Genomic DNA, 21,123 nt, shown 5'->3' on the forward strand with positions numbered 1-21,123 from the left:
CAGTACTTTTTGTTTTCTACATGTTAACCACTCCCTAATCCACGTACATGTGTTTCCTTGAATCCTAACTGCGTTCAGTTTGAGAATTAATCTTTTATGCGGGACTTTGTCAAAAGCTTTCTGGAATCTAAATAAACCATGTCATAAAAAGTTATCCATTATCGATGTTGCATCCTCAAAAATATCGAGCAGGTTAGATAGACACGATCTCCCTTTCCTAAAACCATGTTGACTGTCTCCCAGGATACTGTTACCATATAGGTAATTTTCCATTTTGGATCGTATTATAGTTTCCATAAGTTTGCGTATAATAGAAGTCAGGCTTGTTGGTCTGTAGTTACGTGGTTCAGTTTTGTTTCCCTTTTTGTGGATCGGTATTACGTTTGCAGTTTTCCAGTCTGTCGGTACAACCTCTGTATCAAGAGACTGTTACTTGATCTTGGTTAGTGGTTTGTAAATAACTTCTTTCATTTCTGGTGGTCTGGTGATTTAAAGGCTGTCTTATTTGTGGTGTTTGATTTAAAGGCAGACTCATTTGTACTGTGTCATGATGAAAATGGGCAGTAATATTTTACTTTAAAATGTAATGAATAAACCAAGAATTACAAGAAGTGTAACGAATCAAAACTGCACTTTCAATGGCAATGTTCAATTCAATATCTGAAATTATTTTAATCCATTTTTGGTTTTATTTTTTTGTTTTAAGGGACTATTTTTTTCTAAGTTCAGGTAGAGGTGGAAGGATATTTAATAAAAAATAACTTTTTTGTTAATTAAAACATGTTTTTACGTGTTTTTTTGGGGAGCGGGGGGAAGGGAGGGGGGGTGTTTGTAATGTTGGTTGATCCATTTTATAAGCACAATAAGGCACTTCAGGGTGTGAGATATACTCTTAATATCCACACGCCCCAGGCGGTTAAAGCCAATCGGCTTCGCCGTATGACTTATAACGCACCTGGGGCGTGTGGATATTAGAGTATATCTCACACCCTGTCGTGCCTTATTGCTTACATACTGTACAACCACGCCCTCGTTTATCAGGGGAGTCAGGTTCCAATATAGGGTCCTTTACACAACCCACCTTTTCTCATTTTTTGTATAAAAAGCGTCACACCGTTTTAATTCGTACAGCAGAGGGTAATTGCTTCTCATCAATTTCAGTCTCCAATTAATTTCATGAGTCTTCCTCTCCTTTTTCAAATGCCCAAATCCGCTGCATTGAAAGAATCCACTCCCAACAGTCTTGTTGCTAGGGAGCTGACGTCACTGCCCTATGACTTTTGCAAGTGCATTGTTGCTGCCACAAGTGAACAACTCCCTGGCTAAAATAAAAACCGCTTCAGCAAGTAGATATTCTATTTGCTTTGTGTTGTTGTGTAATGCATGTGTATATGATAACAACAGTATGATATTAATGCTTTGTTTTTAATTGTTTTGTATATTTTTGTTTGTGGTGTGCAGTATGAATTAAAACGAACAGTAATTCTAAGTGAAATTGTCTATCTATATTGCAGCTAAGGCATGCGTAGTTAGACAGTAAATGGGGAGCCAACTCCACGACCGTGATATGTCCGAATCTGCAGTATAGCGAGGGGCAATATAACGAGGGGTAAATTAATTACCAGACATACAGGTAAATAGTAAACATTAGTCAAAACAACCGTTTCGCAGGACAGGAAAAGAGAAAGAAATAAAACGAGTAATGTAACGGCCTACTTTTTTATGAAGTATTATAAGGGCATTATATTATTTTTTTCTGAAGAAACAAATAGTAATAAATTACTTCTTTTCACTACCGTGGCCAACACTGCTTGTATTACATTCCTGTCTTGACTGCTATAATAAAAAGCCAAAGGTGTAGCTACCTTATTTACCTGGAAACTTGTTTCCTGTGGTTGGCTGGTCTAAATTCTGTGGAGACTGTACAGGGGATCAGTCCCCCTTCTGGCTGATTGTCTTTTACATTGGGGGTTCAGGCTACTTCACTATAAATGCGAGGTGCACGTTATTTAAAAATATCTTCTTTCTTCATTATGTCTTTTAGGGATTTGAAACCAGAAAACATTTTGTTAGACGATGATGGTAAGGAAATCTACTTCTCTTTTCACCCTCTCATTGAAGACTCATTAGTCAGGTCATGTATCAATGCATCGTGATTCTTTCTTTACATGATGTATCGTATTGTAATAGAGGTAGATTTCATTTGTATCGTGATACAAGACCAAAAAGCATAGCACAGCTCATTGCAGTTCATCAAGTGGTTCTTGAATGAAGAATAAGTGTTGTTTATAGTTGGTATGAATACATCCTCTCCCTAACTCATTTTTGTCTTTTAACACAGTAATCCTTCATTAAATGATTTTATTACACATCATATAAACAGCCCATCAGGACCAGTGCATGTCGTGCTCTGCATATCGTGATACATATCGTATCTTGACATCTGTGTATCGCTACACCCCTGTTGTTGACTCGGGGTTGGGTAAGATCTCAGCCATTCTATATTGAAGGGATGTTTAGGGAGCTGAGTGTGCTACACAGATACGATTGATGGCACTTGTGGCTTACCATTGTGTTGAGTATAACTGCTGAATGGCCATGCTGTATACTGAGCTGTAGTGGTGTTTGTTTAAGCTCCCAGTGTTTGTTTTTCCTCCGCAGGCCACATTAGGATATCTGATCTGGGGCTGGCTATCAAAATCCCAGCCGGAGAAACGATTCGGGGCCGTGTTGGGACTGTGGGCTACATGGGTGAGTTCACTGCACTCTAACTAGCACACAGGGGCACAGTCCCAGCGCTATATTAAAGTTGAGTAAAAAGCCCAAGCAGCAAATATGGCTACAAAACATTTCACTCACTGGGCCCATAATCAAAGGTGACAAAGAGGAGGAAATTGAAAGACTACAGTATTCACAAAGTCTTTATTAATGTCCATGTTGATGCATTCAATTAAGTTTTACACACATTGAGCTGGTTTTTAGTCTACAAAACCAAACTGGATATTATTCATGCAAACGGATAAAAGGTACCCAGCTGTGTTCTAGGATTCTCTCAGACTTCATGTACATACTTCACACACTTTACTAAAGAGCTTTGATATCTTTGGGACTGTTAGTTGTGGTCTTAATACTGAATAAAGGGGTGTTCTTGAACATGGCGTCATAGTGCCATCAACAGGAGCAAATCAAATTAATTGTGAGGGGCTTTACTGAAGAACCTTTTAGTCATTGGTACTAGGAGAGTAACATTCCTGAACCCTCCCCACTTCAACTACTGTACCGCCCTGGCACCAGCATAGCATAGCATTCATTTAGAGAGTCGCAGACAAGGCTTATTAATCAATACCCTTCAATTATTCAGTAAGCTGCTGCATTACCAGTACATGTCGTTTCATACCACAACCATTCGTGTAAATGCAGTTTGTCAATACTGCAGCAGCACGTCCTGTTATGTAAACAACCCTGTCAGCAGATCAGGTGACCTGTTCAGAGTGGAGTGGGATGTGAAGTCCAGCCCAGGTTTGGAATGGGTCTTTGAACACGGACATATTGATCAGGCTCATCCTGTCACAACACAGGGCTGGAGTGTCGGCAAGTCAATTACAAATGGCAGTGCCGACCATACACACTGCAACCACTATCTGGAACCCTTACATGCAGTTCAGACTGGGGTAAGCTGCCTGGAGTCAAGGAAGAGGCAGTTTTCAGATTCTCATCTATAATAGCAGTTACTATATTGTTTGAAGGGTGTCTCTTACTGTTATGAGAGATATTACCTGGTGCATTTTGGGAAAATACGCAGAGCTGCCTGAACTGTGCAAAAGGATTTCTGGTATGTTAAGAGACACAATGTTTTTATGTATTATAAATGACAAAAATGAAGGTTGTACTCAGGAACTAAACATAAATTTTATAAATAAATTTTAATTTTAGAACTATGCAGAATAGTCTGTGCACAGGATCTACACAAAATACAAGTTGTACTGGAGTTGTGACACATCTTAAACAGTGATTGGTTGATTGTTCATAAGTGATTTATAAAGATTTGAAATCGGAAATAAATAACCATCAAATCATTGTTAAAGATGTGATTTTTCATCAACTCTGTTTGTTTGCCTGACTCTAGAAGTCTGTTACAGCACTTTCTATGTCATTTCACCCCAACAGTACATGACTGGCTCCAAAGCCTGTCAGTCAATAGGGTAAACAGCTGATTGGTTAATGACAGGAAGAAACGTGTTGGCTGTAGAACCAAACATCCATGTTTTAAAATGAAAAGAAATATTAGCTATAACATGTTTTTTATTCAAAAATGTGCTCAGAAGGTAAGATTTGTCACTTTGTGAGCTATAACGACCAGGGCTACTTACAATAAAATACAGTGAAGCCGGGACAGCGAACAATAAAGAAATCTAGTTGCGATCATTAAAACAGACAATGGATGAACATTTTGTTGTGCCTGTTCTGAAGTAACTTTCACAGCACTATCACTCTCTATTGTCTCTTTAATGGAAGCTCCTGAAGTGCTGAACAACCAGCGTTACACCACGTGCCCTGATTACTGGGGCCTGGGCTGTCTGATCTATGAGATGATCGCGGGCCAGTCTCCATTCCGGGGGCGCAAGGAGAAGGTGAAGAGGGAGGAGGTGGACAAGAGGGTCCTGGAGTCAGAGGAGGTCTACTCGGACAAGTTCTCAGAGGAGGCCAAGTCTATCTGTAAAGCGGTAAGCAGTGCTGCTGGTACCTGGAGCTAGCATTGTGGGGCTTTAAAGCAGAGGTGTATGGGTTATACTACAGGCTGTTCCATGCACCAGGCTTTATAGACCTTATTCACGCCAGACTCAAAACGAGGCTTGGAGTGCAGCTGCTAGCTTCTGGCTGCCGATGTCTCCAACTGCATTCTCCTGTCTCTTAACTGTATTTAGAAAACAATTAACACATGCTTATACCAAACCAATAAACGTGAAACAATACAGAGGTACTTAATATCAACATGGTATATATTAAAGTAAAAGTTCTCTAACTAAAACTGTGAGATTTAAACATATTTTATGAATCTAGTATAGGCTAGTAGTAGCTTATTCACGTTCTGATCACAAATACGCTTGATAATTTACCTTTTACTTGCATTCTTATTGCATTGCATTATTATCTGCCCAATCATCAATTTCTTCAACGTTTGTTTGAGGAACAGATATTACAGATTTCGTCTACATAGTGATACTATCAGTAGCTGTGGCGGCCATGACAGTTTTTTCCACACCAAGCCTCGTTTTCAACTAAACATGGTCGCTGCGTGAATAAGATGTATAGGCATACAGAAATTGTTAATGTTGGTTGTGTTTCAGGTGTGGAATGTCTTTAAGCAAAGAGGAATTAATTCAGATCATTCTGATATGTGATGCTGATAGTCAACGGGGTGTGGCCACTCTGTTTAGTAGAGAACATCCTATTTGGAAGAATATATAATATTGCCCCTGATGCCTGATTATGCGACACCCTGTATAGAGTTTATATCTCGAGAACCGCTTGTCCTATTGTGATGAAACTTGCTAAAGACCTTGTTTAGCACAAGTTATAGTATGAATCTTAATCTCAGGGTATATGGGAGCTGGTTGTGTGTTCATCTGTATGTTGTTTGAGAGCTTTACATATATCTAGAAGGACACTGTATATCGAGAAGGACATTCAATATCGAGAAGGACATTCTCTATCTAGAAGGACATTCTTTAGCACTGGTAACAGTTACAGTTTTACATATACAGACATGCTATTCACAAAACAAGTTATTTAGAGCATCAGAATCTGGGGTCCTGTCTGTGTACTTCACACTAACCTTTACATACAAACAAGAGGTTTACCAAAATACAGGCACGTGACATCTCTTTATAAAGTAGATACTTTTTTTTTCTAATATTAATAGATACAGAATCACATATTTATTGTGCAGATTTCTTATGAAAATGTGGCTGTTTTTCCGTGTGAAATGCATTATGCAACGCTATCCATACATTATTATCACACTGCTGTATATCTCGTCATCAGTTTCTGGGCTGGGTTGGACAGCAAGCCATGCAATAAAATGAGAACTGGGTTCTGGTCTGGTTTAGTGGGGCTTGTATATGTGATAGAACTGTACTGTCTTTTCTTTCTTTTCTTTTGTTATTTTCCTCCCGGCACAAAGCAGAGTGCAGGGAGAGCTGCTGCTGCATCACAAACAAGTGCATTCGATTCACACTGTGTATGCAGAATTCACTTCTTTTCTGCCCCCTTCTGGAAACCGGTGGTACTGTGCTGTTTAGTACTTTGGGAGTTTAAAAGCGTGCTAACCAAGTTTCTAAGTTCCATTTTGGAGCCAGCTTACGCGTCATTTTGTCACACTTTAGAGTTTTCTACGTACAGGATCTGGAACCCATTGCTGTGATGAAAGCTGAAGACTTGCATAGTTTTGCCTGTTCTAGTTTATCAGAACACACAGGCTGTTTACAACAAAACACATCACTTACCTGCGCTGCCTTCTGTGCGGAACATATTCCTGCAATATCTTTAACTGTGACTGTCTTCAGCTGTCAGTGTTTAGTTTGTTCCTTTGCAGGTTTGCAGTTAATTGTCATTGTTGTTGCCTTTAAGTGATGTCCAAAAATGAAATATTTGCTATCAAACTTCAAGCGGGTCTGTCATACTGCAATAGGGTATTTACAGTAATACACTATCTATTGCAACATTCTTATTTTTCCATCTCTGTTGAATCCCATGTGGCCCTCTTGTGCAATTGTGCTGATTTTAAGGTTATTCTTAATATTTTTAAGTAAGCATTATCTTTTTAAAGAAATGTATTCTCCAGTATGTTCTTTAGGAGTATAAGAGGCGATAAACATTAAAAGGTGAAATTGTTTAACAATGGCACTCCCATTAAAAACAGATGCAAATTAGGAGCAATGATTTTCCAGTGTGGGCATACATAGGGTTCAATACACGTGGAAAAATAAGAATGTTGCAAAAGACAAGTTAATTACTGCAAATCTACCTCCTGTGGTAGTTCTATTACATGGGAAACAGCTTCCAAAATTCCCTTCTGTTAGACCCTTACGCTTTTGAGTTTTGAAATCTTTGACTGTAAGCCTTTCTGTTACCTGTTTTCTTTTGTAGTTGCTAACCAAAGACCCCAAGGAGAGGCTGGGGTGCAAAGGAGAGTGTGCCTTAGAAGTGAAGCGGCACCCCTTTTTTAAGTCTATTGATTTTAAACGATTAGAAGCTGGAATATTGCAGCCCCCCTTCGTGCCTGATGTGAGTATCTACTGATGAAGGATTTTTTTTATCGCATTTTAAGGAAGAATGTTTATATTTGTATGCATCTAAACCTGTTTTACAATTAGATGCATCTAACCTAAGAGTGAGTTCAAATATTCAAGTTTTCACTATATTTCATTACCTATCCATTAACACAGCTACAACATGTCTATCGCCAATGTCTAGCTAAAGGTTTTGTTGGCTTGAATTGAAATTGAATAAAGCAGATTTAGTCAGACATACCTAACTGAAATTTCCATGTATGTAACTCAAAACAACAGAGATACACTATTTATGAACATATCCCTTAGCCTTATCAATGGGTTAGCAATGTGTTTACTTAAATATGTAACCTTTTTGCAAAAATATGGATGTAAATGACCAGATACTGTAAGTAGGAGAACATTACAAACTGAAGTGAAGGCTTGGAAAATCTTAAAGGAGCTGTCTAGCCCAAACGTCCATATTGAGAATCAACATTAATATTTAAAGATGAGTGCATTCATAATCTAACCAGGTGCTTTAAAGTAATGTGGTAAAGGAAATGACCATAGTTTCTTGAAAAACTTGACAAAAATAAATATTCCTCCACATTGCATTACCATTAGGGCTGGTTACGAGGAAATAAACCTGCCTGGGACTGTCTGTGTCATTCACTGGAGGCAAGAGGCTGAGCTGTGCTAAGATTTAAAGCAGTGGTGCATAACTCAGGCCATGGAGGGCTGGTGTCCCTCCTGGTTTTTGTTCTAACCATATCCTAAATGAGTTAATTGGACCAATTAAGCTTATAATAAGGTCCAATAAAGTACTTTAGGGTGCAGTTGGAAAGAAAACATACAGGGACACCAGCCCTCCAGGGCCGAGCTTTGCACCACTGATTTAAAGAGTAAAGCCTTTATGAAGTTGGGTTTATCGCAGGATATAACAATTGTGTATTGAGTTGGCGTGATATACCTACTTGGAATCCCTATAGAAGTATATGGGGTAGTTCTGTTGTCGTGTAATTTAGTTTCTGTGTACTGATCTGTAGCTGTAATATCTGCAGAGGAGGCATTGATACAGTTGTGTTTTTTCCATGGTCCTTTCTTGTCTCCACAGCCCCGAGCTGTGTACTGTAAGGATGTGCTGGATATTGAACAGTTCTCCACTGTGAAGGGAGTCAACCTGGACCAAACAGATGATGACTTCTATTCTAAGTTTTCCACAGGGTGTGTGTCGATTCCTTGGCAGAATGAGGTAAGGACAGGAAGAGGGTTACTGCGCTGTTGAGGGAGGGTTGGAAACAGTTTGGCTTTGTTTTAATGAAAACACTGGGAAGTTAGACAAATTATTCAAATGCAAACAATGTGGACTACAAGCAGTAGTATAGAAGGAAAAAGATGTCATATATTGGATGAAAAATCTGCGCAAATGATGATTTGGCGTAAAGGGAACATGGCCCAATATTGTTAAAAATATTTCAGAAAAGTTAACTTACAGTTAACATTACTTAACTTTTCTTAAATAAATTCAACAGTAAATAATTCTTAGGGGTTGATTTGATCATCGTATACACTGTATAAACTTTTTTTAGAGCATTTTATAGCACCAGGAAATGTCAGTAGATTGCATCAAAGTCTTGAGGGATAATCATTCCCTAGTGTTGTAAAATGCTCTAATAATTCAGGGTACAGGTTGATCAGATCAGCCCCTGAGCATTCTGTTTCTCTTCTCTACGCCTGCCCTAGATGATCGAAACAGAATGTTTTAAAGAACTCAACATGTTCGGACCAAATGGAACCCTCCCCCCAGACCTCGATAGAAGCTACACCCCCGAGCCCCCCAAGAGAGGACTGCTGCACAGGCTCTTCAACAGGCAGGTGAGACCGGGAAAGAGACCCTTAAATCCTGCTGGGACTGTAATCCCTGTGCATTACCCTGAAGAAGCAAGAGCAGAGTCAATATATAGATTTTTTACATTTTTTTTGGAAGTGCACAACAGGTTGACATGATTACAAAATTGTTTATTTCAAGATAAAGTAAACACAGTGCAGTAAATTTGCAAGTTTTCAAGAATTCTGTAGATGATGTAATGATTGTCAGAATAGTTCATTTGTTCATTTCGTGAGGTTTTGAATATCAACTCACATTCCCTTTGTTTCCAAGCAGAATTTTTTCCATAGCACTTATCCCACAGATGGTGATGTCTTCAGCAGTGTAATATAACATTGGTGAACTGAGGGTACTCTGGAAATGTAGCAGCATTGATTCCAGTACTTCGTAAATGATACACAAAGCGGTCTGCTAAACTCCCTTTAATTTCCCCAAATGTACAGTTTGTTGCATTTCTTGCAGATATTTATGATTATTCCATTAGAGGTGCATGCAAAAGGTTCATGGATGTTGAATGATGATTTAGTGCCTCTGATCTCTGTTCGGGTGTCAGTGTATTTACAGGTAGTACATTGTGGTTTATTGCATGGAAGTGTGCCTTTTAAAAGTTCCCCAGAAGGATGAATCTCGCTGTGGGCTACATATTCTCTTAGATTCTTGTCTCTTCTATAAGATATCAGTGGGGGGTAAGATATCAGTGGGGGGTCTTGAAAATAGGTGCTCTAGATGGGTCTTGCTGTAACATTTTAAAGTTTCTTTGCACGATTATATGTACAGTGTGTTTGAGTCTTTTTGTAATAAGTCAGTAAAAAGCCAGGTTTGGACCTATTTTAATAGACAGTACTGTTTAGATCATTAAAGTAGTCCTCGCTTCTAGTTTTGAAAACCTGACATTCTACATAGTGTGTGCTGGCTACAGCAACAAACAGCTGGCAAACTTTTGCGGTCCACGTCACATGCCCTAATTACCAGTATCCTAACAATGTTGTTAAGATAGGGACTGTAGTGCAGAAGGGAGAGATAATAAAAAGAGTTGTTTGTTTTGTTTATTGCTATTGTATCTGTTTAAAATCCTATTACTCTTGTGAGTTTAGTATAGTTCTACTAGTTCTAACTAGTTTAGTTAGACAGTGCGTGCTCTTAGTGCGGGTGTGATGCTGGAACAGTGATGCTGGTGAAGTTCGGGTGAATCGCTTGCCCAAGGCTGAATCTCCCAGATCTGTGCTTAATCAGTCTGGTGAAGACAAAACACAAACGGTTGCAAAACAAGACAAAACACTTAACTCTCGTTCCAAACAGTCCTCGTTTACTCCCATCAACCACAACAAAAGGAACCGATCATGATGTCACGTCTCCTTAAAGTACGGAGTAACATCTGCTCTGGAGGGTCCAGTAACCTCACCCTTTCAGTCACACTGTGTACCGACTCCCTTCGAGTCAAGTTTGATACCATCCACGCTCTCCACCACCAGCCCCCAGCCTCATTTCAGAGATGCACCTTCCCATTTTTCGATCTGTCTCTCTTTCATTGTTTTCCTAGGCTGAAAAAGGGAAGAAAACAGGTCAGCTTGCAGGGGGAAAATCTCACCTATTGTTTTCCCTGCTTTGTCTGACACGGATACGCCTGCAGTCGGAACTGCCTTTTGGATTATTTGCCGATACTGTGGCTGGTCCCTGCCCAGAATTACGGGGTGCGGCAGCCTTTCCACCACCCCCCACTGTGAGGTAGTGCTGTGTCTGACCTATCGACACATATGCTTTTATGGTGGGGTATGTCGCCGTATCCCCATGGATACAGGAGATCGTCACCTTGCCTTGTGGCCGCCACGACACACTGCCTAAGAGAGCTGAGGTGTTGGTGGTGCTGCGGGCGCTGCTCCTTGGCTGGTGAGAGGAGGAAGAGTGGTCAGTAGTCCGGTTCTGATAGAAGCCCAGGAGTCCTCAAAATCCTCCGCCAGTTTGACAGCGGCCTCCACAGTGTCTGGGTCGTGCCGCTTTACCCAGTCTTGTGTTTCTGTGCCGACCACATGGCAGAACTGCTCCAAGACCATTGCCTCGCCCATCTGTGCACCGATCTTTTGTGTAGGGTTAAGCCTGTGCACCATGTGGTCCCACAGTTTCTGGGTGACCACCTGGGGGCGGGTCTCCCATGGCCTCCGGTATTCCTGGAAACGAAGCCGATGCGTTTCCCCAGTGATGTTGTGGCATGGAGGATGGCCCGCTTGACCAGGTCGTACTGGCTGGCCTCCTCATCAGCCATGGCTTGGTATGCTGCCGGAGCCTCCCCACTCAGGAAGAGGCCCAATTGACTGGCCCTGTTCTCCCTTGGCCATTGCGCAGTGGTGGCCAACCGTTCAAAGGCAACCAAGTACACCTTGGGGTCATCCTCTGCTGTCATCTTCTGCGCCGGTGCCTTAGGGGGCACCATCACGGGTACCACTGGTGCCTGGTGTGCGTTCCCGAGCCCGACCCTCTCTATCAGCGCTGTGTATCTCTCCTCCCTTTGTCTCTCCTCCATCTCCCGTTTCTGGTGAATAGCGCAATAGTGCAGTGAGCGTGGCAACGTCCATCTCCCGTACTGACACCACATGTGAAAGTGTGGGTTGCTGTGTGTCATGAAAGGGTGATGCAGGTGCTCCAAACAAGGACAAACACAAAGTTCACGGTTCAAGTTATTTCTTTTAATTTCCTTATGGTCTCCTTGACCGGGTTTAAATAAATAATACCGATGGGTATTGCCAGCGTCAAATGTTCATCTTAGTCCAGAAATTCTACTTTTCAGAAGCAGGTCCAGTGGTTGATAAAGAATGTTAGTTAGTAAGTCTGGTAGAAAATTATGTGAGCAGAAAAACAAGCACAAATAATAGGTAATACTATTGTATACACTTTCAACTGCGTCGTTTTAGACAGTTAGCCTGGAAGTGAATTTACCACCATAAGCTCGAGGGAACACTGAGCCACTTTGTGGCTTGGAACTTGGTTTCAGGAGGCTAGGTTTGAGGACACTGCATGGCACACCAGGAGAGTCTTGGGATTTGATACAGCAAAGTTTCCTCAAACTAGGTCTCCTGGAACCAGGTTTCAAGTTACTGTTCCTGAAAAAGTGGCTGAACCACACAGAATTATTACAAACACTATTTGCATTGGAAGGGCACAGTAAAAGATGTCAAGCTACTTTTAAAAAAACATTTGAATAAGTCTGTGTTAATGTACTATGAATTCAGGAGCTGCTGTTCAGTTCTTGCCACAGTGTAGGCTAGATCAGCCATGTGTTTTTATATTAGCTCCAGCATCATGTAGTGTACAGCAGTGCATTGCCAGGAAAACTAATGGAAACTTTTTTCCTAAGTCGCAGATCACCAGAAGACATGGCTTTTCAGTAAAGATTAGTATAGCCTATGGTACATCTGTCTGTGACAAACAACTATAACTGAAGAGCAGCTCCTGAACTCAGATGAAAGCCCTTTAATAGAAACACATTGTTTGAGTCACTGCAATAAGAACCAGTCTGAATAATTACAAACATTATAAAACGGTAAGGAGACGGCAAAGAAAGAAAACCTTCAGCAAATGAAAGTTAACGTTATACCTAAAGTCAACCCATTAGAGTTTTGGGAATGAAAAACTCAGCCAGAAACCATCAGTTCAGAAAGCATTTCTTTAACATTTAACAGGGTAACTTTCCCTCTTATCACTGTCACCACTTCAGCTCTGTAAGATGATACACTACCATCTGCAACCCATTATTTGCAGCTTGTCGGAACGTGCATCTTGGGGAGTTTAGGACCCTTGCAGTCACAAATGAACTTTCTCAAAGTTCGAGAGACTTCTATGGTGTATGTATGACATTTAAAGACATGATATGGCTGGGATTTGACTTTTTCCTTTTACCCTCCACAGTATTATTTCTAATTAATCATCTCTTTTACATTATTTATCTTGGCAGGCCATCAATTTGAAACTATGCTGTTGATATGTAGAGAGGTTTATACAAATTGCTGAACTGTGAAGTGAAATGTCTTTATTCGGGTTGAGTAACTGCAAAGTTTATTAGAAGAGCACTTAATACAATCTGCATGATCATAATATGTTTATATCCTGTTATGTGTGTTCTCTGTGCTGTAAACGTGCTGTGGTTTCTGCTTCCGAACTAATGTCTTTTTTTTTTTTTTACTCTTGTCACTGGTTCTGGAAAGACTCCCAAAAGCTGCATTTCTGCAGTGGTTTAAGAAATGATCACTAGGGGTGTGCAGTTGTAACTCCTGTTCCCTTTGTAATTGTGATTTCGTATAGAGATTTTCTGTTTGCTAGTTCACAGTTGCAGAGGGGACAGAGATTATTGTTGCACCCCCTTAGAGGTCTTTTCTAAAATCACCTCTCTTCAGAAATGTGCTTTTAGAGTCTGATCTTGTGATTAAAAAAGGACATTAGACACAAGCCTGGTAAAAATAGTGTTATATTCAGAAACAGCAATAGAGAATCGTAGAGAACTGTGACAGGGTAGTGACACTGGCAAGCCTCGTTCCTGGCGGGAGAGAGACTGAGAAACAAATAAACAGGGCAAACAAACAATGGCACAAGGGTCAAAATAAACAGTTCACACAAAACACAAATGTCAGGCTGGGCATTTGCCTTCACTGATCCATATTGCCACAAACAGTGTTCACTCACTGACTCCCTCCACCAGACAAAGGATTTCTCCTCTCCTATATAAAATCTGGCTGGAGCCACAATCTCACATGTATTCTGGCATGGAGGAATTTAATCCCCTCTGTGCCAATCCAAAGCTGACCAATAAGTTCTGAGTCTGTTTTCACACCGATGCCTGTAACCGGCACATTTTCCCTAGATTGTAAACCAGCATTAGATGATATGTAGATATGTAGTCAGTTTGCGCAGTCCTTCCCATCCATGCCCAGCACAATATAATTCTATGGCGAACCTGACCTTGTTTAAAAGCCCAACGGTTGTGTCAGCAGAGAGCTGGAGAGATTTTAATTTTGTTTTAAATATGTTCCTGAAATCGGAGGGTATCTGTTGTTTCAAGTTTAAATATTGCATACTCGCTAATCAGTTTTATAAGGCGCTATTTGGTTTAATAAGTAGATGTCACTGCTGCATATATAGTATATAAAATGCTGAGTGAAACTTGCGTGGTGATTTCTCAGATGGCTTTTGAATAGTGTTAAGTTGGGCTTACACTGCCCGATTTTTGCAATCGGGAGACGCAGCGCCACTCACACTTACTGATTGAGGTACATTTTCTCACTGTAGATCGGGGATTGCAAGCTACACACACTACACGAGATATCTTGTCACAGACTGCGCCTATTTTCGTTGCAGAATCGTAGACAACGGACATGCATTTGGAGTGTGTATAATAGGACCGTGGATATTGCTAATTTCATACTCTGCAAATTTCAGCATGAGAACTTATACTTCAGGGCCGTAGACTGCACAAATGTTCAATATTGCGATAAAAAACATTTATAACAGTTATAACATTATAGCAATGCCAATATTTATTTCCTTGATGTCTGTGCTCTTTACCAACTCGAGTTGAGGTTTTTCCAAAATAGTAAACTCCAATCTGTTAATAAAGCGCAACACTCGCTCGTAGTACAAAATATTTATTAAAAGATTGGCCATCAGGCGGTCTTCATCAGAATACCAAATTCTGATGAATAATTTGAAGACTTTAATAAATATTTTGTACTACGAGCGAGTGTTGTGCTTTTGAACAGACTAGAATACAACTTTAATAGTAGGCTACTACAAGTTTGTCATAGGTTTAAATATGCAACAACGTAATCTACAATCTCTCTATTTCTCACACATACAGACGCACACTCGTATTTTGATTAAATTAGCAATACAAGCATACGTTAGGGCTTTGAAAGGGATATTGAATACGAGTGACTGTAGAAATTGATTGGCAGGAGAGCACACACTACCACACACAGTATCTGCTTCGACGTTAACAAGTTATAACAATTATTTACTTACCAGGTACCTGAAGTTCCAAACCAGTTTCCCTCCATCTTTGTTCCTTCAATGAGCGATCATGATAGGAAATGTCACTTATGTCAAAGAGACACCATCCTTTCCTCAATTTCGATGCTCCACACCTTGCGGGGCACAACCTTTCTCTTCGTCATTATTGTTGCTAGCAGCATCGCCAAGAAATCGGCCCGTAGCCCCTCACACCTTTCACGAATTGCTTTGTCGGGGACTAAAGTTTTCTGACATGTTGAAATTTGTCGGGACGTCGTAAGATCGTCAGGAGATCGCAGACGCCATTAACGGGGCATCGTAGACCCTCTCTCACTTATCGACCATTTTGTCCCCGACAACCTCATTTTGTCACAGATTTTAAGAAATTAGTCAGCAAAAATCATGCAGTGTAAGCCGGGCATTACTGCTTGCCTCAGAGTTTTCTTTGTTCTGTTCTCTGACTAAGTAAATACCACAATATATTTTTCAATTTTTCTGAAATTCTCAGGCCATTTTATAAACACAAACATTACACCGGCAGAGCTTTCACCCTGCCACAGTCACACTCACAATAGCACATTAAACAGTTACTTTCATTATCTCTTGAACTATAGTGTTATGATAACTTACTCTAACTGTGTTAACCACAGAATTTAAGTCTAAATGTAATGTATCAAATTACATAAATACAGGTTTTGTTTCTGTTTTTTTTTTTCAAGAAAAATTGATTTGGTACTTATGGGTTAAAGTGAAGGCAGGGGAAAGTGAAAGAGGAGGGAATGCTTCATTATAATCTAGCAACAATGTGTTAGAGAGCATTCACCAGACTTACCCTCAGTGGGTGTGATGCAGACCCTGTGCTGGCCTTTTGTGTCTGAGCCTAGGGCAGCCTAAGCAATATTAAAGTGCTTCTGGCTGACAAAATAACCCTAACCCTGCCTGCCTGCTGTGCACTTAAATTAGATATGTGGACCTCTTACAGAGTTTTTAAAGAAACACATGTTTGCATTTTACAAAGTCTTACAGTATCTGCAAGGCCCACTGTTTTTTTTTTTTTTTTTTTAATTTTATGTAGAATGTTCCCGATTTAATTTGTCAGTGCTTACAGAGCAGTACAGGGTTACAGTGCAAGATTAATATTTAAATTAATCACAGCAACCCTAAATCTAACAATAAATAAATGTGTGAGCCTTCATGGCCAGGTGTTGTTGCAAATGAGAATTTGTTCCCAAGGGTTTTCCCTGCTTGAATAAAGGGAATAATTGATTGATTAGTATTTCAGGTGAATATTTAGTAATTAAGCACAGAAAACAGAATTTAAAAATAGTGTAGTTGCTGTTTGTTTACAATGGGGACCCACACCACTGACTGTAGAAACAGGTGCTTGTGACTTCACTACTTACATAGGTTTTTATAGGTAGTTGGGAGACCTGCTTCCAGTCTGTAGGTCCTATGAAGGAGGTGGATGTACTGCGAGAGGCGACTAACCATTTCTTTTGTATCTCTTATTTTTTTAATCCAGAGGCAAAATAAAAAAGAAAAAGAATCAAAATCCAGATCTGTCTGAGACAACATCAGACACAACGCAGTCAGTCCATGCTCTGATCGAACACAGCGTGTCCACCTATTACAACTAGCGCTGCCGCCAAGTACACATAGTGGTGTAATAAGGACACTTAAACACGAAGAATTGTTGTGGGGTTTTATCTTTAGAATTCTGTCATGTTCTAGGCACTGGATGGCATTCAAGATGGTTTCAAGATACACAAGATGGATTTTTAACAAATCCTAATCAGTGATTGGTAGATTTCTTTTCGTACATGATTTATAATTCCACACATCCCTTGCCTTGTTGTTTCTCTTGCAGCACCATCACAACAATACGAACAGCCCTTCAAATTCCAAGGCCCATCCGAACCACCACTTGAATTCCAATCACGTGACTTCGAACTCTACAGGAAGTAGCTAGTGGCCGGCCTGGTGTTTGTCCTGCCCATTGATTGTATCCTTCCAATATTTCTAATACGATTTGACATGAGCGGGTAAAACCAACGAGAGGAAACAGGGGTGAAATCCTGGTGAAGTGTGCAACGTCACACGCAAAATGACGCTTTTCATTCATTCCACAGCAACAGACGGAGCCTCTCTAATGAAGATGCTTCAGTTCCACTCAGGTCTATATGTGTGCGCGCAAGATCTAGGAATCAACCTTAAGTCTCCTAAAAAAATAAACATTGCAATAGAAATTTAAGAAAACAAAAATCAACCAACACAAAGTTGCACGTATTTAAGAAACACAGCATTGTACTAAAACTGAATTTTGTCTATTATTATTATTATTATTATTATTATTATTATTATTATTATTATTAGGGAAAATAAGTTTTGTAAATGCATCTATTATTGTCTTGGTTTACATTTTGTACATTTGTATTTAAATGAAGGTTTGAATTTGGGTTGTACATTTTGAGCACAGCAGTCAAATGCATGGTCTGAGTGACATACAAGCCTTTGATAGGTATATTTTACACTGAATGACTTGAAGGTACTGATTAATATAAACATTGTTTTATTTTTATTATTTTTTTTTTTTTTATTATTATTATTATTATTTTTTCTGTTCTGTTTGGCAGACTCCAGGTCTGATTTGCTTGCCATATCAGCTGTTTCTATTTATTTAAAGTTTTAATGTTTTATCATTTTCCCTTTGTATTATTGTTTCTGTAGTGTTTTCTACAGCTTTAAAGAGGTGCCATTTTTAACTGTTTTCACTCACCTTTTAATGCCAAAGCTGCAATTTGATATTCACTTTTGGATGCACAGCCTTTGCCTTTCCAATAGGGAACTAGCCCACATTAAAAAAGAATTTGCTAACACTCAGCTCCATAATCAACGCTTGAGTACAAATACCAGCAAGCCAGGCAGATCGGATGCTTCTACAGTAAAGAACAAGCAAGCAAGCAAGCACAAGGCTTGTTTGAAATACTTTCACTGTGTTTCTCACACATGTATGTGCGTATCTTAGTCCTGAGGGAACTCACTCGCTAGTAAATCTCCCTCCATGGGGAAGATTAGTTTATCGGGGAGAGAGAACAGCAGTGATCCTCCTAATAACTGAACTACTGTGGAGTTTGTATATGAAAAGCCCCTAGATAAAAGATTCAGTGTGACCACCCTGTCTAAATCTGTCACAGTCAGAAGGCTATAGAGGCAGTCAGAGTAGAGAAGTAACTCCTTCATGTGCTGAATGCATTTTATTGCATCTTTTACCCACTGTATAATTTGGTAGCACCTGTGTTAGCTACTTTAACTGCCCTCAACAGTACTGCTTCGTTATATTTCCAATACTATGTCTTAAATCGCCACAAAGCTGCAGTTGGTAACTATTTCCAGACTTAACGTACCTCTGTTCCAACTTTGTTTTATACCAGGTTACAAAACGTACAGATTTGTGTACAATAGGTAGCTGCCTACGTTAGTCCAGTGACATTATTATTTCAAGAACATTTTTTTTTATATGTGAGAATTGTACCAGTGTCTGTTTGAACCAATAAAATAAATCTAGAAGATCTTTTTAACAGCCAAGCGATTCTAAAACTTGCAAGAGCTGCATTCTAATTTGGTTTCCTGGGTTTCTCCATGTTTTCCTGGTCCAACAGGTTTGTCTGTGGGTACCCCTGGACAGCCCTGTTCTGTTTGTGGTATTTATTTCCATCTCCACACCAGATTCCATCAACAATATTAGAACCATCGACACAAGCACTAAAAACACCAAGAGTACCAACAAATACGATAAAAGCATCAAACCATTTTTGTTCACACTATTTATGGCATTTCATTGAGGCGCTATCCATGGCTCATTTACCGACAGAAAAGTGGTAACTGGGGAGGGTTAGTTACTGTGCACTCTCCAGATGGTAGAGTGCACAGTGAACCTGCCTCCAAGTGGCAGAATGCACAGTAAACCTGCCTCCAGGTGGCATTCATCCCGACAAGTGCACGGTCTGATAGCTTCAAAGACGGTCAGCTGTATAGTTAAGCGGGTCGGAAATGTAACAGGTATTTTAACTGATATATTCACTTTGCATATCATTTTATGTTGTCATCACATCCTGGTGGCTTTTTACAACTCTGACATTTGCAGAGCTCCTGTGGTATCAATTGTGTAGCTGGTGTACCAGTCATGCTTAGTGGTTAGACATATTTGAAAGCTAAAGTCTCCAGGCTGTGATATACAAAGTGAATCTCAACCAAAAGATTATTTTAGTTACGATACCTTTAATATTTCACACCTGTTACAAGTTGCTGTTTAACTTATACAGTAACTTTTATCGCATGTGTGAGGATATGTGATAAAATCTGTTATATATTAAACTACTCACTATCTGATACATCTAAGGTACAGGGAGACTATGAAGTACGTATGGCATAGAAGCAAATGGATACAGCAGAGCCAACATGGGATGAAGTGCTGTACCAGAGGACACACACATGTTAATAGGGGGCTCTGCTAACACACTACATGTTCAGGCTGGTAAAAAAAATATCTATAACCCTCCTGGCTGGTCTCACAGACCCAGATTACCACCTAATCTTGGAGTGTCTAGTATTTTATATAGTGCTGATCAGTAGTCTGTGAATGGTTATAGTAGTGCTAATCACTAGGTCTGTGAAACCAGCCTTCTGATGAAGTCCTTGACTGATACTTTCTACTTGTCTTGCTGTAAAGGAGTTTGCAGTCTGTGTGTTAACAATGGTAACCCTGGAACAGTGCTGATATGTACTACTTGGTCCCTGCTAGTGAATGGGTTTACACAAAATGTAATTGTTTTTGTTAACAAAACATTAGAATTTGTTTAGGTGAAAATCTGTTAAAAATCACTTTTTGAAATGATGGGGAAAATGCCTCCCTCTCAAGCGGGTCAGCTTCCAATGAGTGGCAGCTGTAACGGCGTACGAGGAATGGGTTTCAGCTTTAGGAGACAACGTTTGGAAGAGTTCTTGGTAAGCCACTTAACAAGTGTGACCAGGCTTGTTGCCCATAATACTACTACTACTACTAATAATAATAATAATAATAATAATAATAATAATAATAATAATAATAATGTTTTCTTGATTTTCTAAATATTTTACTCCAAACTGTAAATTATTTATATTTATTTCACCTTAAAGTTTAAAAACTAGGAAAGCCCCAGCAGATGTGTTCCTCTAAAACATCCCTGTATCTACAGCACTACACAGCAGACACAATTGCATCTTTAAAACAAGTGCAGATTTCTAGCAGGAAGGACTGGCCTGTACTATACCTGTATCCCAATACTGTCTCAACACCAGCACATCTATGCTTGGTCGTAACCAAGCTATTTAAAACGTCCCTATGTCAGATACACTGTGTGTAGTTCATTGGTGATTCTAATCTCCATATACGTTGTCAAGTGTGAACAAGCACGTTGTTTAAAATATACAACATTGCTAGCTTTAACTTTCAGTGCTGTTATAATGTATTGTGTCTTCCAGTATACCTTTATGTTGTTATCAAAATAAAGTTGGTAGCAGTTTGTGGTCATCAAAGAATGCAGGCGGAGGCACAGTACAGGAACATTGCCTTTTTATGATCTACATGCTAACTGTGATCTTGTGAGATATAGTGATTAAGTTAGACAGTATACCGGTTTAAAGTTGTTCTAGTTAACACAATCATCTTATAAATCGCACCTGCTGTCAGCCTTGCACTTCTTTGGTCAACTGGAGATTGAAATTGACAGACAAGCTTTTATTTGTCTTAGGAAGTGTAAAAGATTTCCTGAGAGTAAGGCATGAGAACTGAGTACTTCCTTTAATCTAGTGTAGTACCAGTTTCATGTTTTGAAGTGGTTCTGTTAGGTCCTATCCCTCTGTTACTGTGTTTGGTTGTCAAACATTGTGATAGTACAATGTGAAGTGGCAATTTTCACCATGCCACAG

At 39.7% G+C, this 21,123-nt stretch overlaps 1 protein-coding gene across 2 annotated transcripts in view; it reads left to right on the forward strand.

Annotated features, from left to right (window-relative positions):
• Positions 1–17,656, forward strand: part of LOC121325156 (G protein-coupled receptor kinase 5-like) — a 156,655-nt gene extending 138,999 nt beyond the window's left edge. For both annotated transcript variants that reach the window (XM_041267472.1, XM_041267471.1), the window contains 7 exons: positions 2,045–2,082; positions 2,662–2,751; positions 4,516–4,724; positions 7,150–7,287; positions 8,389–8,526; positions 9,018–9,149; positions 17,024–17,656. In XM_041267472.1, coding sequence (XP_041123406.1) covers positions 2,045–2,082; positions 2,662–2,751; positions 4,516–4,724; positions 7,150–7,287; positions 8,389–8,526; positions 9,018–9,149; positions 17,024–17,125 — 847 coding nt within the window. In that variant the 3' untranslated portion in view covers positions 17,126–17,656. The remainder of the gene's footprint in view (positions 1–2,044; positions 2,083–2,661; positions 2,752–4,515; positions 4,725–7,149; positions 7,288–8,388; positions 8,527–9,017; positions 9,150–17,023) is intronic.
• Positions 17,657–21,123: the final 3,467 nt, after the last annotated feature.

Source organism: Polyodon spathula, chromosome 13, assembly GCF_017654505.1.
Source record: "Polyodon spathula isolate WHYD16114869_AA chromosome 13, ASM1765450v1, whole genome shotgun sequence".
Classification (NCBI taxonomy): Eukaryota; Metazoa; Chordata; class Actinopteri; order Acipenseriformes; family Polyodontidae; genus Polyodon; species Polyodon spathula.